The sequence below is a fragment of the Mauremys reevesii genome, linkage group 6, assembly GCF_016161935.1.
Source record: "Mauremys reevesii isolate NIE-2019 linkage group 6, ASM1616193v1, whole genome shotgun sequence".
Lineage (NCBI taxonomy): Eukaryota > Metazoa > Chordata > Testudines > Geoemydidae > Mauremys > Mauremys reevesii.
Genome location: NC_052628.1, coordinates 99,528,614 through 99,553,052, shown reverse-complemented (window position 1 = coordinate 99,553,052; position 24,439 = coordinate 99,528,614). Strand labels below are relative to the sequence as shown.

Here is a 24,439-nt window from a genome sequence, read left to right as displayed (position 1 = left end):
CTCTGGAGCCACAACACTCTCCCTTCCTGTACCCCCGCAGAGCACCAAGATGCTATTGAGATAGTTGGTTCTTTAGCATCATTGATCTAACAGTAGCATGTAAACTGCAGGAGAGAGCAGGTTAGTGACGACTACCTTGGACTCCTTAAGGGCGCAAACTGGCTTCCACTGAAGTCCGTGGCAAAGCTCCCAGTGACTTCAGTGGTGCAGGATCAGGCCCCAAGAGCCTGTTTATGTTGCAGGTCTAATGGGCACGTGTACTACCATGGCTTTTTGTGGGTGGTATGGAAAGGAACACACATTTATACCACCATAGTAGGGACATGCCTTAGTAGGGTGTGCTGTGAGACAGGAAGGCATTGCAGAGTTTAGCTGGGAGATCACGTGGCATGCTAAGGCATGTGGAAGGGAAAGGATTTTGGGTGTTCAGCTGGGAGAGGATCATGTGGCATGTGAACGAACAGGGAGTTCTAGAGTTCAGTGTTTTAACTTTTTCCTTTGAACATTTGAATATTTTTATACTTCCCTAATTCAGCACAAATATATATATGCCAAAATAATTTGGAAGAGTAAGATATGCTTTGTTTTAATTGGAGGCTGGGTGAAATAAAAAGCTGTCAGTCCCTCTTTAGACACTTGAATAATAGTGGAGTATAAATAAAATCAGTAGGTCGGAATGTGAATGTCCCTTTAAGATGACTTCTGTTTTAAAAAAATCCCACTGACTGCAGAGATACTGAGGAGGTTAGAGGACAAGTTTCCCTGCTGCTGACCTTTGTCTTTTGTCAGGACTTGGGGGGGGGGGCGGTGGCAGCGGAAGAGTTATGGTACCAAAAGCTTGGCTTTTAATTTTCCCATGAACAGCTCTTTCAGTGCTTGGTTGGAGACAGGAGGGTTTCCTTTGCTTACTGACTCCATGCATTTTTGCATTTCTCTGCAGCGGAAGATACTGTTGTTGCTGTTCCCTATGGAAGTAGGCAGGTTCGTCTAGTGTTGAAAGGACCTGATCACTTACGTAAGTAGAAAAAGCCAGTGTGGTGTTGCTTTATAAGAGCCTTGGTATCCTCTGGTGTTTTGTTTACAACAGGAATGTCTGGTTTCTTTCTCTCAAATCACTGATTTCGACACGGGACAGAATCCTGCCCTTGGATGCTCTGGACAATCCCAGTGAAATCAGTGGACTTGCACATGCATCTGAGAGTAGAATGAGGCCAGAGGCTCAGAATCTTTGTGTCTCCACAATTTTTCAACCATTTCTGTGTATTCATCTTTTGGCTGACTCGTTCGATGCCAAACTTCTGTTTAAAAAAAAAAAAAATCCCACTGACTGCAGAGATACAGAGAAAGTTAGAGATCAAGCTTCCCTGCTGCTGAGCTCTGTCATCAAACTGCTCCTGAGTTTAGCACATGCTTCTGTTTGTATGCAGATCTCTTGCTCTTTTTATCTAGGGTGAGAAGAATAGAAAGGATACACGTGTAGAGCCAAATTGTGCAGTTAAGGAGTCACCCTGCCCCAGAGGGGATGAGCCCACTGACTAGACAAACCCTTTCATGATTGCAACATCTGCAGCTGGTGTGGCGGGAGCGGGAGAGGGGATGATGGCCCTGCTTCCTCCCTGCACCTTTTGGAGTGCCATGTACAAGCAGTGCAAGCAGAGAACATTCTCTGCACTCAGGAGAACACTGCTTTGACCGGTCTCTGGGCAACGACACAAGGCAGGGCAGTAAAGCTCTTTGCACTCTTCCCCTCTCTTTCATACCTATGCAGTAGCCAGCCACCTCCTGCCTCTTTTTCAGCAGTGGCACTGAAGATAGATCAAAATGGAAGTGAGCTGAGTGTGCTGCCCATGCATTTATAGACGGAAATGCTGCAGTATTCTCTAACGATAGCCCCAAACACTCAAAGTGGTGTAACTGGTAAGATGTAGCATTTGGGGCAATTACAAAATACTGTGGTGTTTTTTTTTCCCGTAAGTGTGGATACAACTTTCTGACAGAGTAGACCCCAGTAAGAGACAGCAAGCCTTATGTCAACGTTAACAGAGCACTAATAATAGCAATCACGCCAAAGTGCTTGCATCCTGGTACAATGGAAAGGGTGTGTTTGGAAATCCCAGTATATGATCTGCTATTTGTGTTGAGACAGCAGTAGTTACTTAATAATCTTTTTATAGCTGTTTAGATTTAGAGCTGTGAATAATGACCAGCAAATTACAGGTTATAAACTAGAACAAAAAATACATAACTTTTTTTTAAAAGTTCAAGTCCTCTGAAAGGCATAATTTTTAAGTGGGCCGTTGGGTATTCCTGGCCTGCTCTAGTGTAGTTGTTATTCCTTTCCCTGTAAATGACTTTCCCTCTTCCCTTGCTCCTGCCTTTTCTCCCAGCATACATGCTCTTTCCCAACCTAGCAAACTTTTTCAATAGAATTAAGCTATGAGAGGAAATAAAGCTAGAATTAAGCCAAGAGAGGAAATTTTTAGAAGTAAGAGAGAAAAGGTCAATCCAGGATCTTTTTTTATTTTGGAATGAGATGTTGCCTCAGCGAAGATTTGGGACAGTGGGGCACAGATGAAGTCACTAAGTTGAGATTTGGATTTGGATCACTTGGCACAATGCCACTCATTCAAATTTGTCCTGATCCCACTCCCACCCCCCACCCTTCCCCGTCATGATGGAGGGGCATCCAGGCCAAACCTGAGTGGCTCTGTGACCCCTTGTACAAGGCTGCAACGCCAGTCAGTTTTTCTCAGTTCCAATGGTAGCCACGCAAATCTAGTGGTTGCCCTCTCGCCCCCCCGAGAGGCACTGAGTGCACATTGGTTAATTTGGGCCTGGTTTTCCCTTACTATTTATTACACTCCAGCCCCATGGTATTATTATTTTGTCACTGTCACGTGCTTGCCTGCTCTGGCTAGTCTTTTTTGTGGTTGTCAGATTTGGAAACCAAGACTCTACAAGGTGTGAAGGGTGAAAACAGCCTCAGCTCCACAGGCTCCTTCCTGGTGGACAATTCTAGCATCGACTTCCAGAAGTTTCCGGACAAGGAGATACTGAGAATATCTGGGCCTCTCAGTGCAGACTTCACAGTCAAGGTGAGGTGGCTCAAACATGGCTTTGTAAAAACAAAAACCCAAAGTGAAACCAGGTTGGTACAGCAGAAAAACCACAGGGATCTTTCCTAGACAGCATCCTTTGCCAGGAAATGTTTATATCTAGGGCTTAGAGAAGGCTATTTCCTGCACCCTCTCTGAATTTCTTGATAAATAGATTATAAAAGTTTCACTGGAAGCTCTTTGGGAAGGAGACGGAGTTTATGGAGAGGAACACACATGCCATGTGTGTATACACAGAAAAGATGGACTAATGGCAAGAGAGGGCAGATTACTTTCCATGGATGCTGTCTAGGATAGGTATAAACTGAAAGCCAAGCAGCTTACTTAGCTTGTGACATGAAAAAAATAAAAAAGACCGAGGGTGCGAGTTTTCACTCCATTATGCTGTTTGTGTACCAGTTTAGCCCCACTGAAAGTGTAAAATGGGTGTAATAGAGTAGAGAACTAGGCTCCAAGACCCCAAGGTAACCAGGATGGCTTTGGTCGAGAAGCCATTGTATTGTTTGGAGGTTCTGTTTTGTGTTGCAGTGGCAATAAGAATCGAGTTGTTTCCTCCCATTAGTGCTTTTCTGTTCTTCCAGGTAATACAAAACACATTGCTGGAAGCAATGCACACATTCTGTAGGAAAAACGCGCACACAAAAGTGAACATTTGGGGATTACAATAAAATAAAACCTTTTTTTCAGTAGGTCAGAGAGACCTGAAGGATTTCATCCATAAAGCTGTAAAACTTGTACCATGTCCAGGACTCCATAATTTTTTCATCATGGGACCTAGAGCCAGAGGATGTTTGATTTAAGCTAATGCTGATGACCTTGTGGCAGCTGGAAGTATGAATGCTGTATTGGAAAATGTGATAGGTGATTGGATTGGAGCAGTGCACTAGAGCACTGTCCTCTGTCTCTCTCAGCATGGTAGCGGCCCCTAATCCAGTCCAGACCCCGCAACCAGAAGTGTCTGGTGAACAAAGAGCCAAAGGAAAACAAGCTTAAGTTATATCTTCCTGGTCAAAGGCGGGAATAGTTTAAAGAGAGCAGTTCAACCCCCTAAATGTCACCAACTCAAAAGACTTTTCTCAATTTAAAATGTTTTATATATTTTAAAAAATCCTTTCCTCTTTTACAAATTACACCCTGACTTATAAAAGCCGAAATAACGTTAGATTTAATTTACTTTTCATTATTTACTGGTGGTTGGGAATTTCATTCAGCTTGGACGATTGAAATATAATAGCTGGAAACAACATGGTCCAGGGCACTGAACTGAGCATCAGAAGAGCTGGATTGTGTTCCGGGCTCTGCCACTGCTCTGTTGTGTGATTTTGGGCAAGTCCTTTCACCTCTCCATGCCTCCATTTCCTCATCTGTAGAATGAAGATAATAAATCTTCCCTTCCTTTTATAAAGCACTTTGAGACCCATGGATTAGAAATGCCATATAAGAGCTAAGTGGTATTATTTGCAAATGCTTAGTTAGCTTCTACAGTCTGCTCCTGCTTGCCATTGACCTTAATAGAAATTTTGCCATTGATTTCAATGGAAGGTATCTTGTGTCTCTAGTCCATAATGCTTTCAGGTTTTCCCTAGCACCAGGCCGCTATGTATGGGCTCCAGTTGTACCAGCGTAAAGTTATGGCTTTGTTTTCTATTTATAACATATTCTTTTGGAATTAAAAATTAAATAAATACAGGGAAACATGTCTATTGGTCTTAAGTTATGTAAAGACTTAACTTCACAAAACCTGCTGGTAAATTTTTGGCCAAATTTGACTCAACAATGTCCCTGTGTTGCAGTATGAAAAAGGGAATTGTTCCGTGCAGACTAAGAAACAAGATAAGGAGATATTTGATAAATGCTGATAAAGTACTTGGTGCTGCACAATACACAGAAAATTCTAGAGGCACTTTAGCATATTTCTCATTAAGGTTGCATAGAAATTTGCATATAGGACCTGAACCAAAGCCTTTTGAAGTCAGTGGGAATCCTTCCAAGGATTTCACTGGGCTTTAGATCAGGCCCTCACACTTCATTATTTAAATATGTAGACAATTTCAGTTGTTACTCACAGTAAATGTAAGAGCAGACTAGATGAACGTGTATTTATCCAACAGTTATCCTCAAACACAACAAACCCTGCTCCATTATTCTTTGCTATTTAATTAGTCCTTTTTTTTTTTAATCTTTAGTTGCTAGATTTTCTCTTTATTAGGCTTACCCTAAGACTAACTTTGCAGAAGGCAGAATATACAAATGCAGGCATCTCCACACCAAACCAGGCTGGGCCGCCACCTTTCCTGCCCACAAGAGCGCTGAGTGTTTTGCCTGCAATGTGTAGAGCTAATGTATCTCTGAAAAGCCAATGAAAGGCCCTAGAGTCACGGCAGCCAGCTTTACTCACAAAGGGGTGTCCTCTCTTGAGTGCCCTGACTTACTTTCCTGGAAAAGCAATTCTTGTGCAAACAGAGCTAAGTAAAAATGTAGTAAAAAGGGCTCTAGTTCAGGGGCTTGCTGTCTCTTGAAACACTCCTAGAATCTTTATTAGATTGGCTGAAAATGTTTTCATTTAGAAGAGTCAAGTTAGCAAACTTGTTATAATCCCAGGTATGCAAACATTTACTGTTAGGTACTGATTGCTCTGAATTGCAGGACGCAACTGCATGCAAATCCTACAGGAGTTGTACTGAAATAATTGTTTTGGTTTCTTTTACTTTGTAATAGTGAGTGGTAAATTTGAGTCTTTGTGGTTAGGGGGAAACAGTAGATGTGGTATATCTTGACTTTAGTAAGGCTTTTGATACTTGCATGACCTTCTCATAAACAAACTAGGGGGAAATATAACCTAGATGGAGCTACTATAAGGTGGGTGCATAACTGGTTGGAAAATAACTACTGTCTGGGAATGATCAATGGTTCACAGTCATGTTGGAAGGACATAACCAGTGGGGTCCCACAGGGATCAGTTCTGGGTCCGGTTCTATTCAATATCTTCATCAATGATTTAGATAATGGCATAGAGAGTACACTTATAACGTTGCAGACAATACCAAGCTGGGAGGAGTTGCAAGTGCTTTGGAGGATAGGATTAAAATTAAAATTGATCTAGACAAACTGGAGAAATGGTCTGAAGTAAATAGGATGAAATTCAATAAGAACAAAGGCAAAGTGCTCCATTTAGGAATGAACAATCAGTTGCACACATACAAAATGGGAAATGACTGCCTAGGAAGGAGTACTGTGGAAAGGGATCCCAGGGGTCATAGTGGATCACAAGCTAAATTTGAATAAACAGTGTAATGCTATTGCAAAAAAAGCAATCGTCATTTGGGATGTATTAGCAGGAGTATTGTAATCAATACATGAGAAGTAATTCTTCTGCTCTACTCCGCGCTGATTAGGCCTCATCTGGAGTATTGTGTCCAGTTCTGGGTGCCATATTTGAGGAAAGATGTGGACAAATTCGAGAAAGTCCAGAGAAGAGTAACAAAAATGATTAAAAGTCTAGAAAACATGACCTATGAGGGAAGATTGAAAAAATTGGGTTTGTTCTGGAGAAGAGAAGACTGGGTGGAGGATGGGGGGGACATAACCATTTTCAAGTATGTAAAAGGTTGTTACAAGAAGGAGGAAGAAAATTTGTTTTTCTTAACCTCTGAGGATAGGACAAGAAGCAATGAGCTTAAATTGCAGCAAGGGAGGTTTAGGTTGGACATTAGGAAAAACTTCCTAACTGTCAGAGTGGTTAAGCACTGGAATAAATTGCCTAGGGAGGTGATGGAATCTCAGTCATTAGAGATTTCTTAAGAGCGGGTTGGACAAACACCTATCAGGGATGGTCTAGATAATACTTAGTCCTGCCTTGAGTGCAGGGGACTGGACTAGATGACCTCTCAAGAGCCCTTCCAGTTCTATGATTCTGTGAATAACAGAGAAGCCACTCGGGAGAGGGAGTTGAGCTACTGAGGTGTGGGGAATGGGCCTGGCAGGAGTCAAACAAAATTAGGTGGGTGATAAGGGTGCATTCCCATGATGGTGATGCTGAAATCCTCCTATCAATCACAGCTGTGGTAGGGTTACATGAACCTTCAGGGGTCCTGTCCCTCTGCACAGGGTTCTGAATATGGACGAATTGCCTTGTAAAGAATATTACCGTGATGGGTTGGATCACAGAACCCCCCCTGGGATCTGCCAACTGATGTGCCAAGACTACCTCTGCTCCTGTTTTCCCTGCAAGCTCAGGACTCCAGCACCCTGTCTTGCTGAGCCAGACACTCCCGTTTGCTCCAGCACAGACCCAGGGGCTGGATTACCTGCCCCAAAGCTGCAGGCTGAAAACAGCTCACAGAAGTGTGCTTGTCTTTAGCACTCAGAAGCCCAACTCCCAGTTGGGTCTACACCTAAATAAATCCGTTTTACCCTGTATAAAGCTTATGCAGGCTAAACTCATAAATTGTTCGCCCTCTATAACACTGAGAGAGAGAGATGCACAGTTGTTTCCTCCCCCAGGTATTAATACATATTCTGAGTTAATTAATAAGCAAAAAGTGATTTTATTAAATACAGAAAGTAGGATTTAAGTGGTTCCAGGTAGTAACAGACAGAACAAGGTAAGTCACCAAGCAAAATAAAATAAAATGTGCAAATCTATGTCTAATCAAACTGAATACAGGTAATCTCACCTTCAGAGATGCTTCAGTAAGTTTTTTTTTCCTCAGATTGGACACCTTCCAGGCCTGGCACCATTCTTTCCCCTGGTACAGCTCTTGTTCCAGCTCAGGTGGTAGCTAGGGGATTCTTCGTGATGGCTCTTTGTTCTGTTCCACCCCTTTATATATCTTTTGCATAAGGCGGGAATCCTTTGTCTCTCTCTGGGTTTCTACCCTCCCCCCCCCCCCCCGCCCACTGGAAAAGCACCAGGTTAAAGATGGATTCCAGTTCATGTGACATGATCATGTGTCACTGTAAAACCCCAAGCCTTCATTCCTCCCAGTCTGACTCACAGGAAGGCTTGCCTCTAAACAGAGCCCCAGTCAGTTGTCCTGGTTGATGGGAGCCATTAAGATTCCAAACCACCATTAGTGGCCCACACTTTGCATAATTACAGTAGGCCCTCAGAGTTATATTTCATATTTCTAGTCCAAGATACAAGAGTGGTACATTTATACAAATGGGATAATCACACTCAGTAGACTATAAGCTTTGTAATGATACCTTACAAGAGACCTTTTGCATGAAGTATATTCCAGTTACATTATATTCACTCATTATCATATTTTTATAAAACCATATAGACTGCACAATGTCACAATTACAACCAACTTAATGAACACCTGCTAATTAACTTTACTAAAACACCCTCAAAAATATTTATTTTGCTTTTCTTCATGAAGTCCATAGTAACAAAAAAAGGGCCTATTTCAGTAATGTAATTGGGGGGAGAAAAAAGAAACAAAACTTCCCTGGCCTGCTTGGTGTGTGTGTGTGTGTGTAATGTAGATTGTTCATTGCAGTGATCTGTTTCTCCCTCTCCCCCATTTCATTTCATTCCATTCATTTGCATGCTGGTTCTTTCTTTGGGGATGTTACTGAGAGTCAAGCAGTCACCTGAACCTGATAGCTTTTTATTTTAGATTTGTAGAAAGCTTAGGTTCAAAGACACTTTAAAGAGTCCGTTTTAATAGTCGCCCCAGTGATCATGCTTGATCCCTTGTTCCTGGTGAGCAGAGGCTGACACAACTACGAAGATTTGTGCTTGGTCTCTGGCCAGTAAGGTGCCTCCTGTCTGTTATTTGGTGATTCCTTTGGCTGATTAAGTGACATTGACAAGCACCAGAGGGAGCTCTCCTCTGTCAGAAAGACAGCTGGCCCCACTCTGGGGATCTTTGAAACTAAGGGAAGTTGAGGCCAAAAATGGACTGGGAGAGCAATCCATGGGGCTCAAAGGCCATGCATTCATTCCTCCAAGGAAAGAAAAGGTATTAAAGGAATCAGCCTCTAATTCTGTTTTATACTATACAATTGAAAGCCTTCAGCATCTCTATTTATTTAGTCTGTTGTGCTTGTTGTTTTATTTTAAATGATCACCTTAAATTGTTTTTCCTGCATATACAAATTCATATACAAATTAGGAACAGCAATTAGTCTCCTACACACCCTAGCTCTCTAATTGTAGATATAACTAGGAATATTAAAGAACTGTAACTCTAGAAAGGAAAGTTTTGTACAAAAGAGTCTTGCCATTTTTGTTTTTATTAACATAAAAAGGTCAAAATTACATATGCCAGATGTGGCTCACTCCCTCCCCCCCCTTTATATATTACTTAATATAAGGCTTTAATGTTCAGTTTGCCATTAAGAAATCAAACTTGATGGTTTGGGATTTGGCACTTTCAAAAGCATCTGTGATAATGATGCAGAAAAATCCTTCAGAACTTTTATGATAGGAATGGTGGTGACTGAGTTAGATCATAACATGCCAGATCAAACTTGACTAGACAAAAGAGAGTGCAGAATGATGCAACCCCTGGTTTGGATTATACATAAAAAGAACACAAACGCACACATGCACACATACAAATTCCATAAAGTCTCTGGGCATTTTATTAGAATGCAGACATCCTTACTTGACCATATATCGTACACTGACAACTACCTGATGGGCAGGAAAGGATGAGTTAATAATGCCTGCTGATTCAACAGCACAACTGCTGATGTAAACTTAGTACAATCCTGGCAGTCAGATTACTGTGATCTATAGCAGACATAAATAGATTGCAGAGGCACACATTGCAAAAACCAAATAGGGTTTTTTTAATGGTATGGGCAAATTTTGTTCTGATGACTCAAAGGACAGCTCAGCACTATGCAAAATAAAGCCTAAATATTTCAATTTGATGCTAGAGAAGGGCCATTTGAAAATTTAATTGTTCCAAAACACAGTTCATTTTGTGCTTCAAATGCACAAAATGCAACAAAGTTGTTTGTTGGTTTTCATTCAGGATGCTGCAGTTTTTCCCAAATCAATATAGTATTTTATCAAAGTGCAGTTATTCATCAGAGAGCTAAACAGCCGGTGCCTGTGTACACACACATGTGCACCACTTTGATAAACGATTTACAAAAACAGTTTTAAAAAGCAGAGAAATGTGGGGTAAGAATTGATTACGGGGGCCTCCCTTCCTTTCTGCCTTAGAGAAAACAAATCAGTAGTGACTGTTTGTCAAAGAGGAAGTAACCAGTTGGTTCCCGCGGGGCAGATGTGAGCATATGCATTCTCCCAAAACTTCACAAAACTGGTGGTCTTCTGTTACGTCTTGTTCCTGAAAGATGCTAAGCACCTATCTGATGTGCTGAGCCTCCTTCCCCGATTCCCACTGACTTCAATGGGAGTGAAGGGCAACCAGCTGGGATGCTCAACCTACCTAACCCCAGAGCTAGCAGGGTTAAGCACAGTGCCAGTGTAACCTTCGCACCTTCTGGGTGTGGTGTTCTATCCCATCTATTGGCACCAAGACCACTTAAAGAGAGAGCAATTAATGAGTCTGCTCCACAGCCTTAGATAACAGCCATGCTGTAGAGGCTCGTGGACTAAGCTCCAGAGGTCCCACGTTTGATCCCACATGCTGGCAACGAGGGTCTGTCGGTGTTACACTAGCAAAATTCTTTTACCATCTCAGCCACTTCTGGTCCTGATAGTGCTATGCACTTATTCGGCATTGTATGCAGTTATTAAATGGGTATATACCATCTTCTCCATTTTCAGTGATATCCCTAGGACTACACAGCAAATCAACATCAGTTAGAGTTTCTTCTAATTATTATGTTAAAAGATACACAAGACTTTACCGCCTCCTTCTCAGGGTCGTGGCTACCACCAGTGGTAGGGCAGAGTCTAGGAGGAGGACAGCTAGGCTACTGGAGATGGGACAGCTTCATAAGTTTCCCAGTCTTCCAGTTTGGACTGTGTGGGTGGGAGTTGGCCCTATGCAACCATCTGAACTGTCTCCTGAAGCATTTGATGTGCTACAGAGCCAGCATGTGTTAGTTTCTGGGTCTTGCCTGGGTTAGACAACCACTGATATTTTCTGCTGGATCAAACCCTTAGTTTTAACAAATTGTCAAACAAAATTCAAAAGACATTGTTGCTGCATGGAATCAGTATACACTGGTTTTCCTGTGCTTATAGTACTCAATAGAGAAAATAAACAGTGAATTGTCTGATTCTTTCACCTGAGTTATTTAGTATCATTCAGTTCGCATCTGTAGCTCATTGCGATTCCTTTGTACCCATGTGGTTGTCATGGTTGTGTGGGTAACTTCCACCTAGCTCTGGAAAAGATCCGCATCTGCCTTTTCTCTCTGTCAGATCAGACAGACAATCACAGGCACACAGGGATACTCTTTGGGGAGATGGGTTATTATGTCTTCCTGACTTTTGATGTGAAACCCCTTTTCCCCCTTTTTACTGAGCCCTGTGTAATCTATCTTCTCATTTATCTCATTCCACCTAAGACCGCACAGCTGAGTGGATCTTTTTGGTTTAAGCATCATTGTTGATCTTGATTTTAAAAAGGAAAAGTAAATTCTCCCCAGTGAATTTTGTTTCTGTGTGTTCAAACTAGAGACCTGCTCTAATGGCTTCCAGCATGATACCGTACTAGTCCCAGGAGTGTGCTGGGCTCTTGTGAACTAAGAAAGGTCTTTCTGAAGAGTGTGATTAATGGACCATCCCAGCACAAGGAATTAGATATCCTGTTTCTAACATACAGAACTAAATGATATGAATCCATACAAGGGGCCTCTCATTTGCTGAGGAACCTGTATTGCTACAGCTGTATTTTTTCTGTTGGGATTTTACCTCAGTGTTTACTCTAATTAGAAGAGACCAGCATACTCTCAGTAGACCAGAACTCTTGTGGCCCCCAACATATCCTGCAGCATTTTCATTTTCTTCTTTCCCCCTTCATGCAGTTCAAGATTTGCTGTGATTTGTTATCATGTTTCTGTCCATCTGTGGAGGGCAGGGGAGAAACCCACAATACAGATTCTGCTGTTCAATTCAACTTGATTTGTCATTTTTTTTCATTCCTGTTTTTCTGTCTAGTCTCTTTCCCTTTGTCAGTGCCTCTCAATTTTTCGAGGGAGAAATAAAGACAGAGTTAAAAACAATTAGAGTCTCAAAGATTAAAATTGGGCAACTAGTTGACTATATGGAAAAAGAGAGAGAGAGAGAAACATTTAAAACTAGTCTGGATCAAGCACTAGAAAACTCACTTCAGGGAACAATCTTGCACTGGCAAGGGGAAGGACTAGGTGACCTAATAAGCCATCTCCATTTCTGACTTGTGGGTCATATTCTCCCCTGTGCTGTGTCCCCTTTGCACCATGGCACTGGTGCAGAACAGCCCTAGCAACACTGACACAGTCAGCCCTGGCAATAACACCCAGACTAGGGAGATTCTCTAGTGGCACAGCAGCTCCCATGCTATCCCCCTCCCAGCTGTCGGTATAATAAGGAGCATCACTGGGGGAAAGGGTGTGGGACCAGGGCTTCCCTGTGCCCTACAGTCCCTCATTGTTCTCAACCCCGTGGGGTCATTATCAGCCAGGCACTCTGCTTTATGCCAGGGGACCAGTCCTGCATATAGATCACCCAAGATGGAGAGGAGGAGCACAAAGAATGACTTTAATACACATGCACACACATTCCTCCTGAGTATCAGCATATGCACCTTGGCCACCATCAAGAACCTGAGCCTGTAATTTAAAATTCAATCAGATCCTAAGTAGGATCCTAAACTGTATGTGGAAATCCAAAATTTAATTAAATAAAAGGACTAGTTTATAATATATAACAGCACCGCAGTAAAGAGAGGGAATATGAATGCATTACAGATAGAATAAGAGATACTCCTGGCACAGTAAAGAATTAGACCTGCCTGAAAGCTTTAGTTTGCTCTAGTTGAAGTATTTTACTTCCTTGTACATGTTAAAGTAACATTGATGGTTGCATGTTTCTTTTATGCGCATGTGTTTCTCTGTGGTACAATCTGCTATCTTTCTTTCTATGCTACTACAGTGTCTAGCCTTTCATTGTCTTGAAGCCACTCCCCCTCTTAAGAATGTAACCTTCATTGGAGTGAGGCAGAGGAAAGGTGTGTTGTTTTAAATCGGTAAATGCCAGTGGATGATCTCCTGGTGGTGTGAAGTTCAGTCCAGGTCCTCTGTGTGGTGGCTCTCCATAAATTTATTCAATAGCAATAACACTTCTGTTCCTTCATCATTACAGAACACAAGCTGTAAAACACCATGGACCCAACTCGCTAACTGTTTGTGTGAGTGTAATTTCTGGCAATGGTTCAGTCTGAATCCCAAGAGGCAACATTCTGTTTGTGCCTCTGTTTTTAATTACAAAATGCCTCTGGTATTTCATGTAATGCATGGTATTTACACGATCCTTACAGCAGAATGGGTGTTAGTGTCACAAACCGTGGCAGCTTTACCATTATCATTACATCTTTTTCAGGTCCGCTACGCTGGTGCTGCTGACAGCACGGTACAGTTTATCTTCTATCAGCCCATCATTCACCGATGGAGGGAAACTGATTTCTTTCCTTGTTCAGCATCCTGTGGAGGAGGTAATATATAGCATGTGTGTGACAGAGAGAGAGATCCCACCTACTAGATAGCTCAGACCTGCTCAGTTATTTGTGACTGGGGCCTTCTAGTGGCTAGTCTACAGAAAACGTGAGCACAAATACTACTGCAGATAAGGGAGATTCTCCTGTCACTTCAATGGTGGTAGCCTGTATTTTTGGATTAGAAAGTCCTAAATTCTATCGTTGTTGAAACCTTGAAGTCCATGTGGCCATAGTGAATGATACAGCTATCAACTAGTGGCCCAGATTCAGTGGTATAAACCTGATGTGACGGCTACTGTTGATAAATTGTAGTCAGTTGCTTGACCTCAATTTCCTTTGTTATAAAATATACTCAAGATGCCAAATAACCAATATCAGCCAGGTTTATTGCTCTAAGCCAATAATAATATAGTACAGGGGGAAAGGTTCTATATGATACCAGTCTCCGGGAAGCCGTCTTGTTTCCTCAGACTAGTTTCCAGCTATGCATTTGTCACTGTTCAGTAAGGCCTAGGGCCTTGGCATCAGCTGGCACCTGGTCTGCCAGTGTCCCAACTAGTATTGAAGGTACTTCCCTAGCTTGTACTAAGTCACAATGATGTGTCTTGATTTTTGACAAGTTTCGTGTCTGCTTATGCCAAATGCTCACTTCAGTAAATGCAAGGAGTTATGAGATATTTAGCATAAGTGAACAGGATTAAGTCAGTTTAGGTTATATCACTGTTACAGTATTTGTGCTTGATGTTATTGGTGCTCAGTGCATACATACATACATGGTGCGCATAATACATATTATATAGTAGTTAACAGCTCCAGTCTTGCCTTGCTGATGGCCTAGGGATGTGACTAAGGAAAACGGAGCATAGCCAAGGACTTCCTTTTCATGCTGCTCTGTGGCTGCTCTGTTGGGCCGCTTAGAGCTGGGACCAGTGTGCCGTGCAGCAGGCCCAGAATCTTGGGAGTGCAAAGGTTTTCTTTACTTTCCCCTTCCAGAGCTGTACTGTGCACGCCTCAGCCAGAGCTGAGGATATGGGCCTTTGTATGCAAGCCACTGTCACAATTAGTTTATCTTTCTTCTTTTGGGCTCTTGACTTTGTATTTGACCGTGTTTGGTAACTGACTTTCCTATGCCTTCTAACCCTCCTGATGAAGGCAGAAAAATCCACGTTCCTGGCAAAATGCTGTCCAGATTCCTGACTCTGGAACAACTGAAGAAGAGGCCATCAGCAGAATCATTCCAGGCTTTTGCCTAGTGCATCCTGGGCCAGGGATCTGGGGAAGTTAGACTATTCTGTGTTGTTTCTCTTAATCAGTGCACACGTGATCAGTTATATAGCTTGATATTAAGCCTCAGGGCTTTAATTCAAGGAGTTCCCAGTAACCTGCTTATGCCTGGTCCAGTCTTTTCCCAATTTGAAGACCAACAATGAAAACAAAAACTGTAAGACAAGCTGTCTTGTCAACACATGTGATACTATGTAGTAACGTTATCATGACCCCAGTAATACATGTAGTGACATCAGGTTGGAAAATCTTGCAGCTTTACTGCTTTTGTGGTGTTCTCATAGTTTCTACACTGCATTTGTGCAAAACTAATTTACAAAGTTGATTATCACAACTGTTTATAATTAGATACCAAAAGGTATAAATCCTTGCTGGCCAATCTGTCAAACAGCTTTGATGACAGCCCCTTTTCTAGGGAGGACAAGAATTCCACAAAGGAGAGGGTGTCACCATAGCTGCTGCTGCTGCTATAAAAGAATAAGGAGGGTGGATGAGGCGAAGGAGGGCAGGGGAAAGGTTCACCCAGAATGAAAAGATGGACACTAACCTGCAACTTAGATGCTTGGAGAGTGAGTCCACAATCAGGTCCCATGGTGTATGATATTGACATTGGGTCCCGGTGCAGTACCTCTAGACACAGATCTTCTCCTGCCTGGGTGAGAGGGAAAGAGGTCGTCTGTAGCAGTGACCCTCTTCCCCCAGCTACTACAGAAAAAGAGGGCTGAGGGGATCCACAGCATCCCAGGCCCAAAGGGGAATCCACCCAGGAATTATTGGTGCTCTAGTTGTTGCTGAATCAATACCCCATTGGTGACTTCATTGAGGGAGCTCCAGGGGCAGATTCTGACAGAAACCAGGGGAGAACTGCAGGGCTTTAGGAGGGTGTATGAAGGCAGAGGGTCTCAGGATGGATGGTCTGGGCCACTGGTTGATTCCTTGGGGGCTTGGGGACATAACCCTCTGCTGCTTCCAAGGGGGGGGATGTGTGAAGGGTGTGTGGCAACCTTCTCCTTCTCTGCTTAAAACTTCAGGTGAAACTGCAACACAGTTCCTGGCCCTATATGGGTTTTTCCCTTGATCTTGCTCTATTTTATTACCTTTACCCATACTTAAGTGCAGTAGACACAGAAGTTTCCATTGCAATTTTGGAAATTCTTGGAATTTTATTTTAAAGGATATATAGTTGTAGCCTTTTATAATATTGATAGGTTGGTATTGCCGATGATATCTTAAACCACAGTGACAGGTGCCAAAGGTTCACATTCCCTAATGGCTACATTATCAGAATGAGCAAGGTGAGACTCACCAAGAACAGTATCAATGGCCTCATCAGCATTCACAAGTTATCAATTTTCCCTTTATTGCAAATCTTCTTATGCAGATAATCAATGCTAATGCCAGTTATAGGTATGTGAATCAAGATGGAGAGTAACTATAACATGTCCATTATGATGGTCTCCCATCTTTAAGAAGGATAAATTCAAACTGGAACAGGTACAGAGAACGGCTACTGGGATGATCCAAGGAATGGAAAACCTGTCTTATGAAAGGAGACTCAAAGAGCTTGGCTTGTTTAGCTTAACCAAAAGAAGGCTGAGGGGAGATATGATTGCTCTCTATAAATATATCAGAGGGATAAATACCAGGGAGGGAGAGGAATTATTTAAGCTTAGTACCAATGTGAACACAAGAACAAATGGATATAAACTGGCCATCAGGAAGTTTAGACTTGAAATTAGATGAAGGTTTCTAATCATCAGAGGAGTGAAGTTCTGGAACAGCCTTCCAAGGGGAGCAGTGGAGGCAAAAGACATATCTGACTTCAACACTAAGCTTGATACGTTTATGGAAGGGATGGTATGATGAGAGAGCCTGATTCTGGCAATTAATTGATCTTTGACTATTAGTGGTAAATATGCCAAATGGCCTGTGATGGGACACTAGATAGGGTGGGATCAGAGTTACTACAGAGAATTCTTTCTTGGGTGTCTGTCTGGTGAGTCTTGCCCACATGCTCATGGTCTAGCTGATCACCATATTTGGGATCAGGAAGGAATTTTCCTCCCAGGCTGATTGGCAGAGGCCCTGGAGGGTTTTCACCTTCCTCTGCAGCATGGGGCATGGGTCACTTGCTGGAGGATTCTCTGCACCTTGAAGTCTTTAAAGCACAAGTTGAAGACTTCAATAGCTCAGACATAGGTCAGGGATTTCTTATAGGAGTGGGTGAGTGAGTTTCTGTGGCCTGTGTTGTGCAGGAGGTCAGACTAGAAGATCATAATGGTCCCTTCTGACCTTAGTCTGAATCTATTATTAATGTTTACATATTCACATCCCCAAGGGTAGGGAACCCCTTTTATCCTGAGTTACACTCACACTCGTAACCCTTATGAATAAATGTTGGGATGCTCCACTTTGCAGAGGCCATCTTCTTAATTTCCCTTATCTTCATTAACGTTTAAATCAACAAGTCCCCATTGTAACTTGCAGTCAATGCAGAATTTCCCATCATGTTACAACTGGGCATCTTGCGATAGTGATGGGCATATTGTGGCATATTTTCCCATCACCCATTATCACGTCTGTTACAATAATCTTGAAACTTTATTGTTACAAGGTTGCCCTTGGGTCAGCTAGTTGTGTCAACTTCTTTCAGACCTAAGGCCTGATATGGCTAAGCTGAAATTTGGCAGGCCTCAGGCCTGTAGGGTCTTGCTTTACTGCCTTATATTACTTACATACCTAACAAACTCTTACCAATAATACATCCTTATCAATCCTATGCCTCTATAATACTACCCTACATATTCCTATACTCATACCTACAAATTTAATCTATTCATCACACACTGATTACATATGGGTTAATTACAATAGATAACACAATTCAATGAATATATAAGATAATTAGATATGTAGTCAAATCAAAAGGAACTCAGTGAAAAGAAAATATGCAAATTCCCTGAAGTACCAGTACAGTGCTGGCCACATACAGTGTTACTTATTGGGTTGTTAGGGTCTGAAGTAAAAATTTCAAAAGCATCAAAGTCCCATTTTCAAAAGTGACTTCGGCACTTAGGAGTCCCATTTTCGAAGTACCTATATCACTTCTGTAAATGGGATTTAGGGTCCAAGTCACATAGGTATTTCTGAAAATTTTACCCCTGATCCAAACCCACTGAAAGACTGCCTTTGACATCAGTGCATTTCGGATCTGTTTGTTAGTCACGCCTCTGCTGCAGTTTATTAAATACTGTGTTGGTAAATCTTTGGCCCGTGTAAAATTTCTTAAAATGAAACTAAAAATACAGTCTTGACTGCCTTCATATTTTAAATTATAGTTACACATGTGAAGTACTGAGCCTTCAAAGTTCTGTCCTGCACATTCATAGTAACTTTAAATGTAATAAAAATTGTTTACTATACATACATCTAGGTGCTGCATGCGTTTCAACACTTGCATGGTCGATTTCTCCTCCTTCTTTCTTATTTTTTTAACTATTTTTTTTAGTTAAAAATAAAACAACAAAATTACATGATCATGAAGTGAGTCTGGCAGCATTACAGTTACAAAAGAGGAGAAGGTTAGAGTGCAGACTGAAATGCTAGGAATGACACGGGATAGCTTACTAACTAAAACTGTGTATCTACTGTTGTTCATGTAAATATCTCCAATGGCTGGTGATGGGACACTAGATGGGAGGGCTCTAAGTTTCTACTTGCCCATGTGCTCAGGATTTAGCTGATCGCCATATTTGGGGTTGAGAAGGAATTTTCCCCTGGGTCAGATTGGCAGAGACCCTGGGGTTTTTCACCTTCCTCTGCAGCATGAGGCACAGGTCACTGGAAGATTTAAACTAGTGTAAATGGTCAATTCTCTGCAGTTTCAAGTCTTTAAATCCTGGTTTGAGGACTTCAGTAACTCAGTCAGAGGTTAGGGGTCTATTACAGGAGTGGGTGGGCGAGGTTCTGTGGCCTGCAATTTGCAGGAGGTCAGATGATCATGATGCTCCTATCTGACCGTAAAGTCTATGAGTTAAATGGCCACTGAGGTGCACAGTTATCCTTTAAATGTCCATTTGCACATGCAGTTTAGGCATAAGCTTTTGAAAACTGGGCTTTCTTGCCTTAATGCAGATCTCACTTATACTGTTTTTACACCAGCGCAAATGAAATACATTTTACACCAGCATAACACCATTAACAGGGAATATTGTCTTGTGACTGTTACTCAAGGGATCTGGGTTCCATTCCTGACTCTGCCACAAACTCACAGCGGGACCGTGGGCTCCTGGGAGCGGCAGCCCCATGTTCTGCTCCTTTCACTGCTGTGGTGCCTGGGAGAGCCCTGCAGTTCTGTGGATACCGATTTATATCCATGGATATCTGCATCCGCGGGTATACATTTGTATCCGCGCAGGGCTCTACAAATAATAGTGCATGTAAGAGACGAATCAGCCCTTTAGTCTTTAATGTATATGCTTTTATCATACAATAATATGAACTGTGAAGCATGACTACTTACCTTTGCAGTGCTAACTGAATTATAGTGCTCCTGTGGCTCTAAAGTAAAATAAATAAATAAAAGTTAAGAAGTAATTTCAGTAGGGTAGGCATTCTTGTGAGTCAAAATATGTGTGTATGTTTATAGATCTATTTATAAACATTGATCCTATCTATATTTAATAGATTTAATGGGTAATGTAAGGGGGCAAATCTGTTTTATGAAGCTTTGGGGGGGACACCTAATCTTTTTGTAAAATAAGTTTGTTAAATCTGGGGTAAGCCTTTTGTTACATTGAGGGGGGCCGTCATTTTGGATAATGTTGTACAAAACCAGGATTTACTTGTATTTAATACATATATAGAGAAAGAAATTGAGCTCAGATGCTCTGTCTTTTGACTCTTTGAATGTCACAGGTTACCAGCTGACATCTGCTGAGTGTTATGATCTGAGAAGCAGCCGGGTGGTGGCTGATCAATACTGTCACTACTACCCTGAAAATATTAAGCCCAAGCCAAAACTTCAGGAGTGCAACTTGGACCCTTGTCCTGCCAGGTCAGTCAGCTCTATTATTAGAAGAGACCAGGCTTTACTTGAACAAAACCAAATATCTATTTATTCCTCTTCCTGTTTGTTTGTTGACCTACAGAATATCTCCGCCTTTTTCGCTGGGCAGTGTGTACTGGATAAAGTAAAATTGGCATGTTTATCCCATGTACAGTGCAGAGAACAGTTTTCGAGATGGTTGTTTCTTCCCTCCAGATTACTTTCTGCCTCATTGTGTATTGTAAAGTGTGGGAAAACAAACTACTCAGGATAATATCTTATGATAATCACATGTCATTAAAAGTGTTAAGATAATAACAAATCCTGAAGGGGAAAACATGTGGTTAGCAATGGGTAGATCTTGTTTTTATAGGCATTCAATTTTGCCTTTGAAAAAGGACTGCTTGCCACAACAGCAGCTTGTAAAAATTTAGTGCAGGAACGTAGTGTAATCATCATCATCCTCTGACCTTTCATCAAAAGCAAAAGAACCCTTCCCTGTCCCCTGCCAAGAACCCCTTCCCATAGAACTAATTGCAGAAACAGGAGATGCACAAAATCAGGGCATCCACCAGCTTATTAGAGCTCTCTGATCCATTTAAAATTCAACACGTAGGGGTCACTTAGGGGTCAGTCCTGTGAGGTACTGAGCACCCTGAACTCAGTGAGAATTGAGGGTGCTCAGCACCTGTAACTGTTCACAAATCATGTATTACATACATCTTCTAAACATCTGTGTCCCAATTCATGGCTCTGCCAGAAGTGTGCCCAACGCAGCTTAGAAGTTAAGGGTGCGAATATGCCTTAAAGACACCTACTCTCTCCCTTTACCCTGGGGTTGCTCTGTGCCAAGCTCAAACCATACTCAAATTAAAGCAGCCTCAATGGCTTCCCGTGGCCCTGCTGCACATACACCCTCTGATATGCCAGGGTGTAAGGACGCTCCTAGCCCCCTTCCCAGCACCAGCTGCAGAGAGGAGGAGGATGGTCTGGAGCCATTATGGTTTCTCTACACCACCCAAGGACCCTTCAGTGGTGGGTGGTGTTCCTCTAACCAGGTAAACTGGCTTTTGGCTAGCTTTGCACCAGCAGAGAAACACAAAGTTGCTCTGACATTAGGTGACTCTGCCCCTTGAGCCCTTTAAAAAATGACATAGAGCCATTGGCATAGTCACAACTGGGAAAACACTCAAGCTCCTACAGTCATGGAGACAGGTAATGTTACACACTTGACAGAAAGCCTGAAGTACATTTGCTCTTACTCCTATAAATACACCTTGTAGAGTCTTTCAAAAAGACTGAGGGGAACAAAACCCACTGAGATATGATTAATGATGTGACACAGATTGGTATAAAAGCAGGAAATACAAAGTTAAAGATGACATCAGGAGGATTGCAGGTGATTTAAGTCAAGGTAGAATTTGGTCTCAACCTTCCTTAAATTGCACTGCCTTTGTGATGAGAAGGGAGCGTGCAATGGGAGATGATGGACTTGATATTCCTGGCTTTCTTGTGTTTCTGTCACCCCCTAACACACAGCGCTGGCTCTCAGTTGGTATTACTGTGGGCTCTGTACGCATCTAATTTACAGGCAGAATTTAGCTCAGTGTCTCAACCCTAACGAGGGGTTATATTTAGTTAGGCATGCATTAGTGGCAAAGGGAAATGAGCTGGGAAGCAGGAGAAAGTCGTAGTACTGCAATCTCTCACTATTCCCTTGGTGATTCTTATAGATCCAGGATAGAATACAATGCCCAAAACTTTAGTACAAGAAGCAGCATTATCTTGAAAAAAAAAAAGAAAGATTAGAAAATAGCATAATATTGATGAATGCAGCCAAATTGAGAATAGGTTATGGCACAAACTTCCAGAGAAGATTAGGCCAATCCAAAGGCTGGTCATCTTTAGGAAACACTGCAAAACCTTCTCTTTGACAAAGTCCAATGACGCTCACTGTCAACACACTCTTCTACTTGCCTTCTTTGCCCCCAATCAAAATCAAACAAAAACCACCCATCAAAATAACAAATCAAAAAAACATAGCCATGCTCCAAACAGAGGTTTCATACCCCCGAAAGGGAGAAGAACCAGAGATTCCATGAAGTCTTTGCTATGCCTGTTGATTTTTACATAGAAGGTGCGCAGATACTACAGCAATGAGCAGCAGTATAAAACCCTCAATATATTAGATAAAGGAAGCCAGACTGAAATTCCTGGATCTGTTTCTCCCCCTCCCTTCCTCGCTCCCTCTCATGGATTCAATGTTCTTTTGTCCTTGATGTTAAGGCAACATTTTGTGCAGGTTTTGCTCTCTGTGGTTTTCCACTGAAACAATTACAATATTTTTTTGGTGGGGGGGGGAGAGGGTGCGGGGGTGATTTTTCCCAAAACAATTTTCCCAGTGAGCACAGACCGACCGTGGTCAAGTGTTAGATCTAAAATATTTCAGAAAGCGTGACTATGGAAAAACAGCAGGCTATAATAGAAATCAAGTATTGTGAGTATGTCTATACTCTGAGTTAGGGATGTGATTTCCCCGCTCAAGGAAGCCTATTCAGGCTCTATTCTCATAGAGTTTGTGGGCCAAAGAAAAAATGTAGCCACAGCTTGTTGCCCCCAATATGTACCTAGTGTCTCCAATGGACATGTACTCATGTTGGCTAGCCCCTCCCACCACTTGCACCATCATGGCTACACTTCATTATTTTATCAGGCTATCTTTATTCAAGCTCGTGTTGGTATGTTTACGTGAGCTGGGAATCACCCCACTGGTTCAAAGGGAAGCGTGAGCAGCGCCTACTTTAATGCGATAATTTTACTTTGGCATTGATTTTGATAAACTGTTACCTGACCTGGTTTTTTTTTTTTTTTTTTTTTTAATCCAGTTCTGGATCACACATGTCTTTTTCTCTCTGGCATTTACCCTGAGGCTTTTTTTTTTAAATAATCTGAAATTGCACATGCTCAAATGTTAAGGCAGGTGGCTGCAAGGTACGTGGGAGGAAAGAGAGAGAGAAAAGCTTTTGGGCAGATGTCAGGAAGTAATTTTTGTTTTGTCCAAGGCACATAACTAGGTAGAGCTGTTGACATAAAGACCCTGGGGAGGAGAGTCATTTAGAAACAAAACTATGCTGTCCTAATGTACAGGGAGTACCAGAAATGATTCAAGCTAATGGAAGTGTCTCCACAGAATGCCAAGTTACTGACAACCATGACTTTCTGGAGAACACAAAGAATCAGTAGCCCAGACTCAGAATCAAGGACAGTCTCTGATAAGAAGATTCAGAAAACTATAGAAAATAAGAATGATCTTGTGGTTAAAGCATAGGCTAGGGGAGATCAGGATTTCTGGGTTCTAGTCTCTACCAGGAATTCACTATATGAGTAGCTAAAACACACAAAATCTCTGTGACTCAATTTCCAAAGCTGCAAAAATGGGATAATAATTCTTTCCTATCTCATGTGGTTGCTTCAAGGCTTAATTCACTAATGTTTGCCAGGTGCTCATATACTGTGGTGATAAGTGCCATAGAAAAGCTGATAAATGTAAGTGGTTTTGAAAAAAGAAATGAAGAGGCTTTACTGTAGTGGAGTTTATATCTGAATTCAGACTGAGAGGAAGGACAACATTGTTTTCTAATAATTGTGTTCCATGGTTCTGGGGATTTACAGTGGATATAGTGTATAGTCTTTTACCTCTAGCTTGTTGCTCCCTATTGGCAATAATTAGCACCATTTTTGGCAGTGTCAGCAGCAGAGCGGCCAAGGATTGAATGGACATGGAAAATGAACCACCCCTCTCTTCCTTAGAGGTTGTTCCTCCAGCTCAGAGTTGAGGAGCAGCGTGGGGAAGCTTACACTGCCAAATCCTGTGCTGTACTTGCTCAGTGGCAAAATTCAGTACTTCAGTCGCTAAGGTTTTCATGTATCAGAGGGGGAGCCGTGTTAGTCTGGATCTGTAAAAAGCGACAAAGAGTCCTGTGGCACCTTATAGACTATGCGTATGACGAAGTGGGTATTCACCCATGAAAGCTTATGCTCCAATACTTCTGTTGGTCTATAAGGTACCACAGGACTCTTTGAGGTTTTCATGCTAAATTCATAGCAGCCCTCTTTTAACTTTCCAAACTTTCCAAAACATTCACATGATGGAGAGCTTTCAGCTGAAAAAAGACTTGATGGGAAGTTCAGGTGTCACCAATAGCGTCCCGATGGCTGCACAAAATGACTCCCCTTTCTAATGACTGGAGAATGGAATTTTATTCCTGTTTGAGAAAGGAGTTCTGTTTGGACTTGACTTAACTGGGTGTGCTGTGGACTTGCTTATATCTTTGAGGTGCTATAAACTGAACAAA

The 24,439-nt window shown here is 42.0% G+C and overlaps 1 protein-coding gene across 5 annotated transcripts in view; it reads left to right on the top strand.

Annotated features, from left to right (window-relative positions):
* The window catches only part of ADAMTSL1 (ADAMTS like 1), a 649,946-nt gene that overhangs the window by 476,949 nt on the left and 148,558 nt on the right, over positions 1–24,439 (top strand). For all 5 annotated transcript variants that reach the window (XM_039544630.1, XM_039544629.1, XM_039544631.1 and 2 more), the window contains 4 exons: positions 941–1,015; positions 2,938–3,095; positions 13,639–13,750; positions 19,955–20,093. In XM_039544630.1, the coding sequence (XP_039400564.1) occupies positions 941–1,015; positions 2,938–3,095; positions 13,639–13,750; positions 19,955–20,093 (484 nt within the window). The remainder of the gene's footprint in view (positions 1–940; positions 1,016–2,937; positions 3,096–13,638; positions 13,751–19,954; positions 20,094–24,439) is intronic.